Raw genomic sequence first — 16,742 nt, forward strand, 5'->3', positions numbered from 1 at the left:
ACCTCCACTGGCAAGGCAGTGCTCCTGGGATACTTATGAGAAACTAAAAATCAGGGAATTACTGAGCTTCAGGGGATGGTAGATTTATTTAGTACCTCAATTTTCAGACAGTGCTTTGAATAGTAATATGATTCTATGGAGATGATTCAGTGTTCCTGAGTGACCTGAATGAAGATATTGGGGAAAATGTGTTACGAAGAACAATTGGGCAAATTTTTATGCTACCGCCTTATTCTCCCAGAGTTGCTGCAATTGCTATTGTTATTATTATTAATAATAATATTAGAATAGATTTATTAACAAAATACTTCCGTAAAACAAAAATAAAACCATATACCTAGTACAATCCCATCATTTTACCAATGAGAGAACTCACAGGTAAAGAGGGAAATAATTACTTCCCAAAAGTAATTCAGCTAGTGGTTCTATCACGAGTCAGGTTTATATCACCTGACACCACATCTATTTATTTGTCTTCCATCTCCCAGAAGAAAAAGGAACCAGACTTTCATGGCTAGGAGCAAACTAGGCCTGACTATATATCTTAAACAATTCTTCAGATATTTATTTTTTTTTAAGTTTTGTTTTTAAACTTCTGAGCCCATTTTATGATAGGAAGAAGTGCTGGATATACTCCAGTAAGTATATCTCAGCAGGCTGAGAAAGGATGATGAATGTCAAACACTTTTAATCTTTGAAAATACACTTATTATCAAAATGGCATTGTTTTATGTCAAATTATACAAATAATGTAGTATACAGAAATTATAATACCTTCTTAAATTGGGTTTCCCAAAAAACAGACTCTAAGTCAGTGATTTGTGTAAATGGCATTCATTAGGAATTGTTCCCAACAGTCATTGCATTGAGGGGTAAGCGGGACCTGGAAAGAAAGTAAGCCAAGCAAGGGTGTAGTAGCAAAGTCTCATGATAGGAACTTTTGTCAAAACCCACAGGAGGATTATGGAGCCAGGTAGATCAAACATCAGAAATATTCTAATGAGCAGGCAAAGGAGCTTGAAGATTAATGCTCCTGTGCACATAGCAGTCATTGGCTAAGGGCTGTCCCATGTGGGATGTAAATTCCCAGTAACTTCTGGTAGAGAAGGCATGGAGAAAATAGCTTCAGGAAGCCTGATGCTATTCTCCAACAAAGAGATATAGGCACTGGCTCTTGAGAAGGAAAACATACCAGGAGCTGTATACAAATATGGTAAAGGGATCCCATGAAGCAATGGTAATCAAAGTGCACTTCTGGACAAGTAACATCAAGATAATTTGGAAACTTGGTGGAAATGCAAATTCTTTGGCTCAATGTTAGATCTACTGAATTAGAAACTCTGGAGGATTAACCAAGTAATCTGTGATTTAACAAGCCCTCCAGATGACACTAATGCATACTCAAGTTTGGAAGGAACATTGGTAGTGTCCACTGCAAATACTTTCTAGCTAAAGAACTAATTTTAAAGCAAAAATTATAGTGATATTTAAATCTGAAATAACAACTGCCTTAAACCTGATACATCTTTTTAAAGGAAATGAAAGTTCCCTCTATGTGCTGACTACCTTGATGAGGTATACATATAAGTTTGAGATCAGAAGGTTGAGGGAGCTCAGCTGCTTGGTATTAATTCAAAATTTTGAGCTGCTTGGTTCAATCTGGAAAGGTTCTATTAAAGTCAGAAAAAAATAGACTTTGAGACAAGAAATGTTACCAGAAACAAAGAAGGCTATTTGATAATCATAACAGGAAAAAGTTTCAGTAAATTTAGCAATTAGAAATTCATGTACAACTGACAAAGGCATCTCAAAGTATCTGAAATAAAATTTGACAGAGAAGAAAGGTAAAAACATAATTCTACTGGAGTTTAATAACACTCAATAATTGATAGAATGAATAAACAGAAAACCAGAAAGGCTATAGAAAACTTGAGCAACACTATTCACCAGCTTATTATAGATTTATATGAAATTTATATAAAATTGTTTAGTAAACAGTTATTTAGGATAAGCTTTCTTAGCTTTGGCACTATTACCATTTTTTGTATGAGGGAATTTCCTGTGCATTATAGGTTATGTAGCAACATCTCCAGCCTCAACTCCCTAGATAGAAATAGTGTTCCTTTATGCCACCTTGTCTTGTTGAAAATCAATAATATTTCCAGACATTTCCAAATGTCCCCTGGAAGGAAAATCACTCCCAGTTGAAATCACTGGTTTACAGTTGTCTTTTGGCATGCAATTTGGAATATATTATTAAAGAACTCTTAAAGATATACTGCTAAAGCAATATAATCCTAAACTGTGTGTTTGTGGTACCTTGACTTTTGTCTCTTCTTGGCCAGTTCCTAGTTATGTAGCTATCAGATGAGATAATGGATTTTTTAAATATATGTTTTCATTTGAGAAATAACACAGTGTAACTTCTTATGATACTTTCTACATATAAATTATAATTCTAAGTCAAACTTTCTTACAAAGAATACAGAGAGTGATTTCATTTTACAGTGAACAAACCTTTGTTGACTACTAACTAAGATGAAGGCATTGTACTAGTTTTATTAATACAGGAAAAAAAAACAGGTCATGAAAGAAAGTCTACTTTTATTTATTTAAATCATTTTTTAAATTTCATGAACACAAAAGCCTGGTTGTTAATGCTGATGACTTTTTTCAGGGCATCTTTCACATCTTTATTCCTAAGGCTATAGATCAAGGGGTTCAACATAGGAATGATAATGGTATAGAAGACAGAGGCCATTTTATCTGTGTCAAGAGAATGGTTTGAGCTTGGCTGTAAGTACATAAAAATTAGGGTACTATAGAATATGGTGACTGCCAGCATGTGGGAGCTACATGTGGAGAAGGCTTTGCATCTTCCCTCAGCTGAGCGCATCCTCAGGATGGCAGAAATAATATACATGTAGGAGATGAAGATAATCAGAACAGAAGAAATGAATGTGATACCAGCACAGGTCAAAATCAGTAGTTGTTTGGAGTGAGTGTCTGAGCAAGTTAGCCTCAGGAGAGGCATGTCATCACAATAGAAATGACTGATGATGTTGGAATGGCCGTAAGAGAGGTGAAAGGTGAGGATGGTATGAAACAGTGCCATCAGGAAGCTGTAGCAATAGGGGACCGCTACAAGCTGGATACAGATTCCTGGGGACATCGTGACTATATAGAGGAGAGGGTTACAAATGGCCACATATCGGTCATAGGCCATGGAAGCTAGGAGCAAGCACTCAGATGTCATGAAGGTGAGGAAACAGCCTAATTGAGCAGCACATCCCTTGAAGGAGATTACATTTTGTTTGTACAAGAAATTCCCAAGCATTTTGGGTGTAATGACAGAAGAGTAACAGAAATCAACAAAAGCCAAGTTGCTGAGAAAGAAGTACATTGGTGTGTTTAGTCTTGCATTTGTTCTAATGACTAGGATCAAACCTAGATTGCCTACTACTGTGAATAGGTAGATGGATAAAAATATCACCAAGAGGGGCATCTTCAATTCCTTTTGATCTGTGAGGCCCACGAGAATAAATTCTTTTATGTGGGTACAATTTATCTGAGCCATATCTCTTTAAGGCATCTGCATAAGGAAGTAGAGAAAAGAGTTACGTTCAAGTTACCCTTCCTATAAATGGTGTTTTTACACTTCAATATCTTGTGAAGCAGTTATTTGCTAATATAGAGATCATTAGTGTACTGACATTCTGGGAATTGGAGGTAGAACAGAAAGAGGTATATGGGGAAAACGCATATTTCTCTACTCTTAAACCCATTGAACACACAAAGATGGGAGCTATGGAACAGTCACACTGCCTTGGTTTCTGTTCAAAATTCTTATGCATTAAGCTACTTAAAACTGTAAACTGACATTAGAATGTTTAAGCTATTGTTTTTATTGGAAAGATGTTAACACTAACAACTTAAAAGAAAACAAATCTCGTGCAGTGGCATCTCTTTGACAGATGTTTCATCATAACTGTGCAGATACAATTCCACATTGTCCCAATGCTTGCAGAAATATAGTATTGCATTTTCTATTTTACTTTAATAATTTATCACTTAATGGTCACTATAAATTGCAAAATCATCTTCATAATTATGTTTGCAATGCAAATACTGAAAGTAGGAAAGATAGAAAGTATAATTAGGTGGTTATTTACTTCTTTAATGTCACTAAAGCTTTATGTAAAAATCATATTATTGGCCCACTTTACGGACGAAGAATAGGAGATTGAAACAGAAACATCCAAAACAAAATCAAATAGCTGATCTGAATACAATTAGTTGAGTTTCAAATGCATGTGTTTCTGACTTGGGAGTCCACATTTCATCATTATAATCTTGATACAGCATATCTTATTTATTCTGTTGCTAGTAACAAATTATTTGAAGATTTTACTTGCTATAATATTGCATAAATATTTTTATCTCTAAAACATGAACTTACATGATCAAAGAATATTAATTCCCATATAATTTTATAGTATGTAGTCCTTTATAGTAAAATTGGTATTTTCTTTCCAAGGGATTAGGAAATTTATATCTCATTAAAAATCAATTTGTAAGGGGGCCTCCCCCGTGGCTGAGTGGTTAAGTTCGCGCGCTCCGCTGCAGGCGGCCCAGTGTTTCGTTGGTTCGAATCCTGGGCGCGGACATGGCACTGCTCAACAAACCACGCTGAAACGGCGTCCCACATGCCACAACTGTAGGGACCCACAACGAAGAATATCCAACTATGTACTGGGGGAATTTGGGGAGAAAAAGGAAAAAATAAAATCTTTAAAAAAAACAAAAAAATCAATTTGAAAGTCTCTTTCAACACTGCACCTTTTATTAAAGAATATAGATTTGAATTATATCTTGTGTGTTAATTTTTGTTTTCCTACTTTAAGTTGGATATCCTTCTATTCATTTTTTCTTATTCATTGTCATTGCTTTTCACAATTGAATTATTGAATCTTCAATTAAATTTATTTTAGTAAATTGTAAAAATTATAGAACTAGGTTCTTGCTATTAGTGTCAAATATCATATTTTTCATTTACTCCTTTTCCTTTTCTCTGTTCTCTGTCTCTCTCTCACTTTAATACCTGAAAAAGGAAAACAAAGATTTTTTGGATAAACTCATACAAATTGCTTTATACAACCTGGAAATTACACTGATAATAAATATACAAATAAAACAAGATTTTGTGTTTCTTCAAATTGTCTTCAGAACTTACTAATAGCTCTTTGTACTTACAATTAGTGTTTAATTTATTGAAAATGCATTTGGTTTCTTTTTTTTTTTTTTTGAGGAAGATTAGCCCTGAGCGAATTACTGCCAATCCTCCTCTTTTTGCTGAGGAAGACTGGCCCTGAGTTAACATCCATGCCCATCTTCCTCTATTTGATATGTGGCACGCCTACCACAGCATGGCTTTTGCCAAGCAGTGCCATGTCCATACCCGGGATCTGAACTGGCGAACCCCGGGCTGCAGAGAATCGGAACGTGACAACTTAACCACTGTGCCACCAGGCCGGCCGCATTTAGTTATTTTCTGTTTGTTTCAATCAATATGTTTATTGAGAAACACTATGTGGTAAGTAATAACTTTCAAGGAATACTTATTCACCTTAAATTTATTCCCTTTTGAAACCTTAAAAATGATGGAGTTTTAATGTCTAGTTGTAGCAACATGGAAATTAAGATAAATAAGACCTAGTAACCCATCCATTCCAAATATCTAATTTGTGTATTAAAAATAAAAGTTGATTTTGAGAAAAAGAAAAATGGACAAAGGAAAGAGAAAAGGAAAAATAAAATAAAATTTCAATTTATTGGGCTGCTCAGATCAAGACCTTTCATTAGACTATTAGCTCTCAGACTCAAAATTATTTTACCAAAAATCATGGAAAAAAATACTTGTTACATGATGTCATGGAGCTAATAAAATTATCCAGAGCAATACTCTTATTCTCTTGCCTGCACTTATCTTGTTCTTTCATGTTCTACTGTAACCTGTTCTATTGTATTTAATCCAAATATACTGCCAAAATTCTAAAAATCAAATACATGTTCCACTAGTAATTACAAGCACAGTTTCAAAAACTGCACTCTAGTCCATACACATCATCACCATTTTCACTACAAGTAGATACGTAACTTGCCTAGAAACAGCTGTGGACCATTCTATAAACAGCTCTAAGCAACACCTCCCACTCTGATCTATAATTAAGACTGTGCATATTCTTCCTTTAATATTTATCTTGACTATGTCCAGCTGTTCTTTCCTTAGAAGCATATTTCAATTGACTATTAATTTCCATACATTACTACAGTCTGAAGACAGAGCAGTAAAAGAATAGATGATAGACAAGACTGGAAAGAAAGAAAGATTTATCCAAATTTCCTTTATTTTTCTGGTCTCTTTTTCTTTCAGTTGTTTTTCTCCATCTCCAAAACACAAAACTCTGATATTTGTACATACAAACCATTTTTCTTTTCATTAAAAATAAAGTATGTATTATATTTGAAATCATATGTAACTTTATACAATCTCATCCCTGAATTTTTTATAATCCCAATTCCATTCAACTTTCCCAGCGATCAGTGGACATCCATTGGTCCAATTACTACAGTTGGTCTACATTTGTCAATAACCACATGCCCTTCCTTGCTTCTCTACTTTTGTCTTCGCCATTCCTAGTAACCTTCTCTGCAAGAAAACTGGAGAGTTGAAGGGAAAATTTTATCCTTTAAGGCCTATTGAAATATTGTCTCTTCTGTGAAAAGCTGCTTGCCATGTTAAGTTATTATACTTCATATTTGTATTCTAGAATCACTTTAGACATACTTCATGTATATTTCTTCTCATATTTATGACAACCATCTGCTTCCATACCCCTTTCCCTGGTGGATGTTAGACACTTTATGATCGAGAGCCACGATTATGTAGTCTTTTCTAAATGTTAGGTAATGGAGAATTAAAAATTAATTTTGCATTGGTTAATTTAAGATTAATATCATAGTAATGATATTTGAATAGTTCTTCCTCTTAATCTTAAGTTATATTCTTTGTTTTAGAAAGTATCTCTAGGGACATACTGGTGACCTTTGCTATGCTCCTCACTAATCCTGAGTAAAATCTCTAGCTAATGTAAATGTAGAAAGCACAGTTTTGACATAGATTATAATTGGGTCAATCATGGGCCTGATATTTCCAAACCACCTCATTGATTCTAAATTGGAATTTTTATTTTCTTTACTCTAAAAACAAATATATGTGTGTGTTTATATATATACATACATATATATTTTTAAAGAGCATATAAATCAATATATAATTTTGAAATTTTGTGTGCCATAAGAAATATGATTGACTGCCTATTATGTATTAAATGTCTTCCTGAGTATTAAGGTGACAACAAATAAAGGTTAGAGTTCAGCCATCAAAAAGCTTACTTAGCATCTAAAGAGAGGAAGATAGTAGTCAAGCAGAGTCAGAATGGTGAGTTATAGTAATCCGATGGAGCTAAGTGCTGGATACAAAAGGAACATATGAGAGGAGATTCTGTAACTAGAAGGAAGGGAATGTTACCGGAAGATTTCCCTTGGTAAGCCTTATCAGAACTGATATGAAAAGAGTTAAGGAAAAGAAAGTTGGAAGCAGAGAACAGGCAAAAAAAGTGGAGTTAAATGGCTAATTTCCACAAATCCTAAATACATGAATGTGTGATGGTCATTCAACCTTACCTTCTGGATCTGGTTTTGATTTTAATTAGCTTCACGAGCTTAGAAATCTCATTTGAACATTTTTAAAGTCAACTTATTCATCTATATATAAAAAACGTGATTAGGTTATCTCTTCACTTCCTTCCAGTCCTTCAGTTGTTATCGTCCATTTCACACCAAGATGCTCTTGATGCTTTCATCAAAACTAATATGAGATCAGAGAAAACACTGTTTACAAAATGTACTTCAAAATTTTTAATTCTAGTTCATTGTATTATACTCTACTTACATTTTAAAATTCTTATCCTGAGGTACAATAGCGATGTTACTATTCATCAATGAGTCAAAGCCCATTTTGCAATACACTCTTCTAACCTACCCAGGAGAAGGGTGTTCTTATTTATCCTCACAATGAGTCTGTTAGCAGCTGATTGCATGGTTTTGTCAGTGTCTCTGTCCCAAAGGACTTACCTCAGAGCCTGATTCAAGTAAGATTATCAGAAAAATTATAGTTTGTGCACAAATGAGATCCCAAGGCATGATGAAGATTTATTGATTTGATTCACTGTTTTTGAAGAAGATATCCACAGCTCTGCCTTTAGTATATCATTGCTCTAAGGTTCTCCTAACTCTTAAAATATTATGGTTAGTTTATTTTTAAAAAATTATTTTTGTTGTTGTAGATTACTAGTCTCAGTATTTGAATTTGGCTTTTAAATGCAGGTAGGAATTACATTTTTAAAATTCTTACAAATAATTGCTGTGAAATGAGCATCCAATTCCTTAAAGGACCTACTCCCCAATACTGTATATACAAGTCATTTGGTAAAATCTCTGGGCATTTGCTTACATCCTAGTCACTCTGAACCAGATAATGGATAAGAAATATGTCATCAACTTGGAGTGTGGGGAAAGAAGGGTGGATATGTGTTTTTATATACTGACTATGAATTTAAAATTTGTCCTTAGGTTTCAATTAAATAAATTTTTAACTATAACACTGGGCTGCAATATAAGAAAGAGAGGAATAGAATCTTACGTTTCTTTTTTATGGTGTATGAACAGGACACTTTAACAGAAAGAGAAAACAGCAAATGCTTGGAAATCACAACCTGGTTATATTGTGTAACTGATGATCAAAATAGGAAGTACATATGTTTGAATTATATTTTGTAGATATTAAATAATTCTTCTATGAATATATAATATCTCTCTTTTTGTTTTCCATCTGCAAAACACATCTGGTACAATTGGCTGAATGTCCCATCTCTGCTTGTGCTTTGTTATAAACTGCCATGACTTGTGGTTTGGTATTGAGAGCTTGATTACTATGTACATACAGTACAATACTTAAAACAAAAAACAAGCAAAACAATCTTTAGGAGCATGAGTAGTGTCCCTGGACAAGCCATTCAACACTAAATGTAATTTAGAGGAAACACTAATGAATTAGAACTATTTAAAGAGTCCATTTGATTTCCCAATACTTTTTTGTTTCTTTATCTTAAAATAGTATATCAGGTTGAAAAATTAAATAAATCGTAACTGATAGAGAACATTTTATAGAGGGCCATGGAAAACTAAAACGACATTTTATACAGGAGTTCAGAAACTTTATACATTGAGTCTGCATATATCTCACCTGATGTTTTTGTATAATGTCAGTTCATAGATTTCTATTAAGAGATGTAACAACCACTGCAAGTGTCCATATGTAACTCATGGCTTAGTTTATCCTGCAACATCCATCTCCTCACTCTCATGTCACATCATAAACAAGATTTATAGGGCATAGTGTTAGTGAATAAACATGTAGTAAAGACAATGCCCAGTGAACAGAGCTTGGCTGCTCAGACAATAAAGGTAAAGTAGTAAATTAAGAATTTCTATCTTGTAAGGTTAGACTACATCAATATATCAATGTTTCAACACTGATGAACAAGAGCCTGCATACTAAAAGATGCTACATAATTTCATTCTTTCCTATTTTCTAGTGGATATATGAGCTCTCATATCTAATTTAAGGGAAATAATCCTTGCTTACTAAAGTATCTTCTCTAGCTGTCTATTCTAAAACTAGTGTCGTTCACCAATAATTTCATAAAAAAATAAAGGAAAAAAGAGACAATGCAAAGTATCAAGTAAAGGCTTTATCATAAGGTTAGTGTAAATTATTAAAAAAAAAACCCACTATTCTCTGAGATGCCTCATATTCCTTCTCCCTAAGCTGAAGAACTTAGAAGAAAACCCTTTGGATAACTTAATTAGTTAGAGACGTAGTAAGAAACAGTTTGAAACAGATTCTTTTTGTGTAATCTGAGGATACCTTAATTACAATTTTTCCATGTCTATGAGTCTGACTTTCTCCTGCAGTTTTGTCAGATTACATTTATTTTCCTTTATAATAATTATTACGACTGAAGATTTAGTGCCTGTGCTTGAAGAAGTTTTCAACACTGGAATCCATTCATAAATAAAGTGAACACACTCATAGAATGTTAATATGATTTTTCATCTATCTCTTCTAGCTGAGTTCTTTGATTACTTGTCAAGACTCATTCCTAAGGCTAAATGTCAGAAGCACTCATAGAACTTATTAAAATATAGATTTATTGACCACTACCTAGTGATTCTGCTTGATAAGTCTGAGATACAATCTGGCCAGCTTTATCTGTTCAATATCATACAGCAGATTTTTGAGTATATTCCCCAATCAAAACGATCATAAAACAAAACAATACTTTTTATAAAAAATAATTAAATGTTTTCTCTAATGATAAAAGGAACTCTCGCAAGCATGGTCCATTGAGTGTCTGATGATATGACAGTACAGTACATTTATTACACACAATAAAGAAGACTGATTCTAGTGTAGGGTGATAGGAAAATCTTCAGAGAATCTGCTATGTGTATGAGCCAATGTGAAAGCATAGTCAATGATGGTACTCTGGCTTTTTCATTTAAAAATTATACAAATTATATTAATTGGAATAAAAATAATTTCAATTGTATTTGTTAGGATTGAGAATACAAATTCATCAGTAGTATATATTTTTTCAATCAAATATATTAAGAAAGAGTTATGAAGTTTTATTTTACATGACCTTGTCAGTTTAATTTTACTAACTTAGCCATAAAAAAGATTTCAGCCATCTGTAATTACAGTTCAAGAAGCAGTGATCCGCCATTCCCAAACACACCCAGGAAGAAAGCTAAAAGAAAGCTAAAGAATAAGAAAGATCGACTAACTTCTGTCCTCCATATTTTTTGGCTATGTTCAACCATTAAATCTTTTTATCTCTCCTGACTCCTGAAGACATATTTATTTCAAAAAGAGCACCTGCATACTCTTTAGTAAAGCTAGTGAATAATCCTTTGTGTCTGTATTAATCTCATAACTCCAAGACCTTCAGTTTAGTTTTTAATTCACTGCTTCCCAAATCCTAGCCACTTTTAATTCCCAGGTTTACATACTTCTAAACCTATAGACCAGCCACCTACCCTTTGCTTTCTCTGACATAATGGAAATCTATCTTAACCTTCTCTTTATTTACTATAGAATTCTAAAATCACATTGATTCAAAAGAATAGCATAAATTTGTCCAAAACCTCTTTAAGGCAACCTTCATGTCCTTATTCTGCAGGGTGTCGATCATGGGATTCAGCTTGAGAATCACCACAGGATAAACATGGAAGCCAATTTTATCTGTTGATACAAAGCTGAAATATTTCCATTTTGTACTAATATGAGTAAAGCTATCAGTGTTTTAACAGTGATTAACAAGTGGATGTATACTAAAAGACACTGCACAATGTCATTCTTTCCATTTTTTAGTGGATTTATGAATTCCTGTATGTGCTTTCAGGAAATAAAAAGATTCCAAAGGACTATGAGGCTCCCTTGCTTACTAAAGCTTCTCCTCTAGCTGTCCATCCTTAAACAAGTGTCATTTATCAATAATTTTGTAATAAAATAAAGGAAAGAAGAGACAATGCAAAGTATCAATTAAAGGCTTTATCACAATGTTACTGCAACTGATAAAGCAAAACTGTTCTCTGGAATGCCTCACATTTCTTCTCCCTAGGTTCTGAGAAGTTTAGTAGAAAACCCTTTAGATAACTTAATTAGTAAGTAACAGTTTATCCAACGAGAGTTTATTTTACTATTGTGTCTGTTCTCACTGACAGATAGACATGAGTGAAGACATTCCAGTGAAAGAAAGAGAGGTTCTATTGATTTTCTGCTCCTCTTCCATGGTTGAGGATTCAATATTGCTGACTAGTGTGTTGGTGTACAGTACAATTATTTCAACATAAAGAGTACACTCAAAGGCTATGGGGAACTGATAATGGGTTTTAATGATTTACCTAATCTCACTCAGCCGGTTGTAGTGGAACAAGACTCTAGAATGATGATTCTTTGTTTTGTTATTTCAAAATGCCCTGTTTTCCACTGCAGACTCATCATCACAACTCTGTCTCAATCACTAAACTCTAGCCACATGGGCCTTCTAGTAGTTTTTAAAACAAGGCAATCATTTTCTAGTCTCAAGGTTTGTGCTCCTATCTTAGTTCCTCTCATTACATGATATGCCTTAATTTTTTTTCTGTTTTGTGTTCTGCACTACCCTGTTCTAGGCTATTTCATCAGGGGAACCCTGGCCCAGATTCACTAAATTGTGAAATATGCTAGTGGTGCATAAGCAGATTTTAAGAAACCCCTCTCTAGACTTCTCTCCTCTTCATAAACGCAAACACAAATATCCTTCCTGTAACTATCTCATAGCAACTTTTCCAATCCTCCAAGACATTTCCTTTACCGATTTTCTGACATAAAATCTAGTGATCTCCTTAATCTTAGGAGCAGTACCAAATCTTTTTATTCTCTATTTCTATTAAGAGAAAACATGAAATTCTCTTTACTCCCCTTCTCCTTATAATAGATAGCTAGATAAGAAAGTTTCTCTTAGAAATTTGTAAAAATGATTTATATCCACAAGGAACATATCTTTTGGGTAAATCTACCACATAGTTTTCTACTAAAGAAACTTCCAACTATTATAACACTGGGCTTCAATATAGGGGGAAAGGGTCAGAATATTACATTTCATTTTACATGATACATAGCCACTAAAATTTTACTGGGTGTACAATGCACTAAATACGTAAAAATGACAACATGATAACATTCTATGAGTTATGATTAAGATACAAATTATAGGGGCTGGCCCCGTGGCCAAGTGGTTAAGTTCGTGCGCTCCGCGGCAGGCGGCCCAGTGTTTCGTTGGTTCGAATCCTGAGCGCGGACATGGCACTGCTCATCAAACCATACTGAGGCAGCGTCCCACATACCACAATTAGAAGGACCCACAATGGAGGATATACAACTATGTACCGGCGGAGCTTTGGAGAGAAAAAGGAAAAAAATAAAATCTTTAAAAAAAAAAAGATACAAATTATATAGAGAGGAACTGTATGTTTAAGATATTAAATAATTACTCTATGAATATACAATGACTATTTTTCTTTCATTAATTAAATTTACAAACAAATCTACCACTATTTCTCAAATATTCCATCTCTGCTTATGTCTTTTTAGAAAATGCCATGATTTATGGTCATGACATTAGATGGTGAATCAATAACTGTAGGGCTTAACAGGGGAAAATGAGTAGTGCTCCTAGACAAGGCCATTCATCTCTCTAATTAAGTGGTGTACATATTTTTTTCTGGAAACTAAACATGATTGCCTAATAGTTTTTGGCCTAAAATACAATACTAATGTGAATAGTTACATAAAACATCACTCAGAATGGACTATCTATAGAGAGTCATGGAAACACAAATCATAGCTTTTTATACTGGAGGTCAGAAACTTTATACAATGATTCATCTATAAATTTCACATGACAGATTTGTTGAATATTAAGTTCATAGGCTTATTTAGAATTCTACAACCAGTGTAAGCGTCCATATGCAACTCACAGTCTATGTTACAACACTACACCAATTTCCTCCCTTTTCAGAAACAAGATTAATAGCACACAGTGTCATACATAAACAGAAGACCTCCCAAGAGCTCTTTAGAGAAGTTACAGGTTTCTTGTCATGGCTTTTGAGAGAGTACCGTTGGGGCATTGGTGTTTATTTAAAGTCCCTAGTTGAGTTATCATATTGAATTAATTTTTGAGAATAAAGTAAATACATTATAGTATTTTGAGATTTTTTCATACTTAAAAAACTGATTTTGACGACAATAGAAAAATGGAATCCTTGGAAACCCAAACCTGTCAGTGAAAGCGATTTCAATATATATGAAATCAAAATTTAGATTGGAAACACATAACTTTCAGAATTCAAGTTTCCAATAGAAGTGTTATTGAAGATAAAGTAAAACTGGAAATTTCAAAGAGTACAACCTCATCTCCAAGCAATATAAACTATCAGATTTCAAATTTTCCCAACAGTCAGAGTTCCCTTTCTAGATTTTAAGATTTCTTAATAACTAGTAGTGTTTGGAGCAGTAATAGGATTCTGTGGGGGTGACTAGGGAGCATTGCAGAGTGTCCTGAGAGGAGGATGTCAGGAAAAATGTGTAAGACAATTCAGCAAATCTTTGTGCCTGCTATTCCAATCAACCAGAGCAGTATGCTGATTAGTATTATTTTTTAGGATTAATTTGGGAACAAAAGAGTTCTGTGAATAATAAATAAATAAATATAAATAATAAACAAACTATATTTCCAGCACAATACTGTAATTATTCCCATGAGGAGATGCAAGCCTAGACAGAAAAAAATAATAAATTTACAAAATGTCATTCACATCACGTGGTTCTATAAGGTGTCAAATCTTGATGGACCAATCTGTTCACTTGTCTTTCTTCTCCCTGAATAAATATTCCCAGATGTTGGTGCTAAAGAAAATAGGAGAATTAACTACACATAGGTTCATCTTTCAGATTTTTATTTTTGAATCGAGTCCATTTACTGATAAGGAAGAGAAGCTAGGCATGCGACAGTAAGACTCACAGATCTGAATGATTTGATGAATATCAGATAATTTTTATTTTGTTGTTTTTAATAAACTAAAGTGTATCCTTTATTCAGATTTTCTTACTGTTTACCCACTGACCTTTTTCTAATCCAGGATCACATCTAGGAGAGAACATGGCATGTGGTCCTCATCTTTCCTTAGTCTCCTTTTGGCTGTCACAGTTTCTCAGATTTTTTTCTTACTTTTTATGACATTGCCATTTTTGAGGTGCACTCATCAAGCATTTTCTAAAATATCCCTCAATTGGGCTTCCTCTGACATTTTCTCATGCTTAGACTGGGGTAAAGAGTTTTGAGGAGGAAAATCATGGAAGTGAATTGACATTCTCATCACATTATAACAAGAACACATACTATCAATGTGACTTACCACTGCTGATGGTAATCTTGATCACATGGCTGTGGGAGTGTTTGTCAGGTTTTTCCACTATGCAGTTACCCCCTTTCCTTTCCATATTATATTTTTTGGAAAGGAGTCGCTATGTGCAACTCACATGCAAGGAGTGGAGAGTTGTGGTCTGCTTCCTTGAGGGCATAGGATCTACAGAAGTTACTTGCAATTCTTTCCCCTGTGAGATTCGATTCTTTTCCCCTATTTGTAATGTATTTAATCACTTAATTATATCACTATGTTATCACGGAGACATTTCACACTTGGGATAATAATTCAGCTCTAAAATTCTACTTTATTTTGTTAGTCAAATTATTCTGGCTTAGGCCACTGGAAACGTGTTTAGTTGGCTCCTGTGTTATTTTGGCAGTCTCCAACATTGTTTCTCATTTTTTGTTCTCTCTTTTTCTTTCCTTCTTTCCTTTTTCTTTCTCTTTCTTTCTTCCTTCCTTCCTTCCTTCCTTCCTTTCTTTTTCTTTCTTTCTTTCTTCCTATTCTTCTTTCTTTCTTTCTTTCTTTCTTTCTCTCTTTCGTTCTCTCCTTCTCTCTTTCTTTTTTCTTTCTGTCTTTCTCTCTCTCTCTCACTCTCCCTCCCTCCCTCCAGCCATCCCTCCCTGTCTCTCTCTCTCTCCTTCCCTTCCTTGCTCCATCCCTCCTTCCCTTCCTTCCTTTCTTCCTTCTTTCTTCTCTTTCTTTCTAAGCACTTTCTTAATTTCAGACACTATAATGTGCTCTTTGCTCATCATATAAATTTCTTATTCAGTCCTAGAATCAGTCAAATCTCAAAGGAGCCTTGGCTCCTTATCCTGAAGAAAGTTATTAGAAACTAACATCTGGGCTGTACATGTTTGTTGCTAGAGAGATATGCACAAGATTCCAGACTTTATCAGTTTACAGAGTGAGGAAATATGCATGTCTATACTAACTCATGTATAGATGCATATCTATAACTATTTTTGCTTACAATCCACAGTATCTATAGGAAGCTGAGTATATGAGTGCATGCTGATGTATGTGACACTAATCCATTATCATATGGGTCATTCTTGTTTCCTCTCTTTGTTTTTCTGTAACCTCCTACCCCACCAATGAGAAACCTGTCCCCCACTATCTGCTACCAATTTACTTAGTTGTTTAATACCAGTATACATGCATAATGGTTCCAGAATTGTTAAACCATACCCACATGGGAACTCACTTTATAACTACAGAACAGACCTAGATATAGTTACTTTGCCTTTAGTCTTACATACTCTATTAATTTCCAATGTTACTTAGGTTAGCACATTTTGTCCGACTCCCTTCAGGGAAATTTTTCACATTTTTTAATGCTTTGTGGTGAAGAAGATTGGCCGTGAGCTAATATCTGTTGTGAATCTTCTTCTTTCTATCCCTCCCTAAAGCCCCAGTACATAGTTATATATCCTAGTTGTAAGTCTTTCTAGTTCTTCTATGTGGGATGCCTCCACAGCATGGCTTGATGAGCAGTGTGTAGGTCCATGCCAAGGACCTTCAATGGTGAACCCTGGACCACCAAAGTGAAAGATGTGAATTTAACCATTATGCCACTG

The 16,742-nt window shown here is 34.2% G+C and overlaps 2 protein-coding genes across 2 annotated transcripts in view; one reads left to right on the plus strand and one right to left on the minus strand.

Moving 5' to 3' along the window:
* LOC139074623 (olfactory receptor 8U3-like) overlaps positions 1-16,742 on the plus strand; it is an 80,406-nt gene that overhangs the window by 21,458 nt on the left and 42,206 nt on the right. The gene's annotated exons all lie outside the window — the stretch shown is intronic.
* LOC103566756 (olfactory receptor 8U9-like) lies at positions 2,618-3,577 on the minus strand. The gene has a single exon (XM_008543273.2). It carries the CDS (start codon positions 3,575-3,577, stop codon positions 2,618-2,620), a length of 960 nt encoding a protein of 319 aa, XP_008541495.2.

This window comes from Equus przewalskii, chromosome 11, assembly GCF_037783145.1.
Source record: "Equus przewalskii isolate Varuska chromosome 11, EquPr2, whole genome shotgun sequence".
NCBI lineage: Eukaryota > Metazoa > Chordata > Mammalia > Perissodactyla > Equidae > Equus > Equus przewalskii.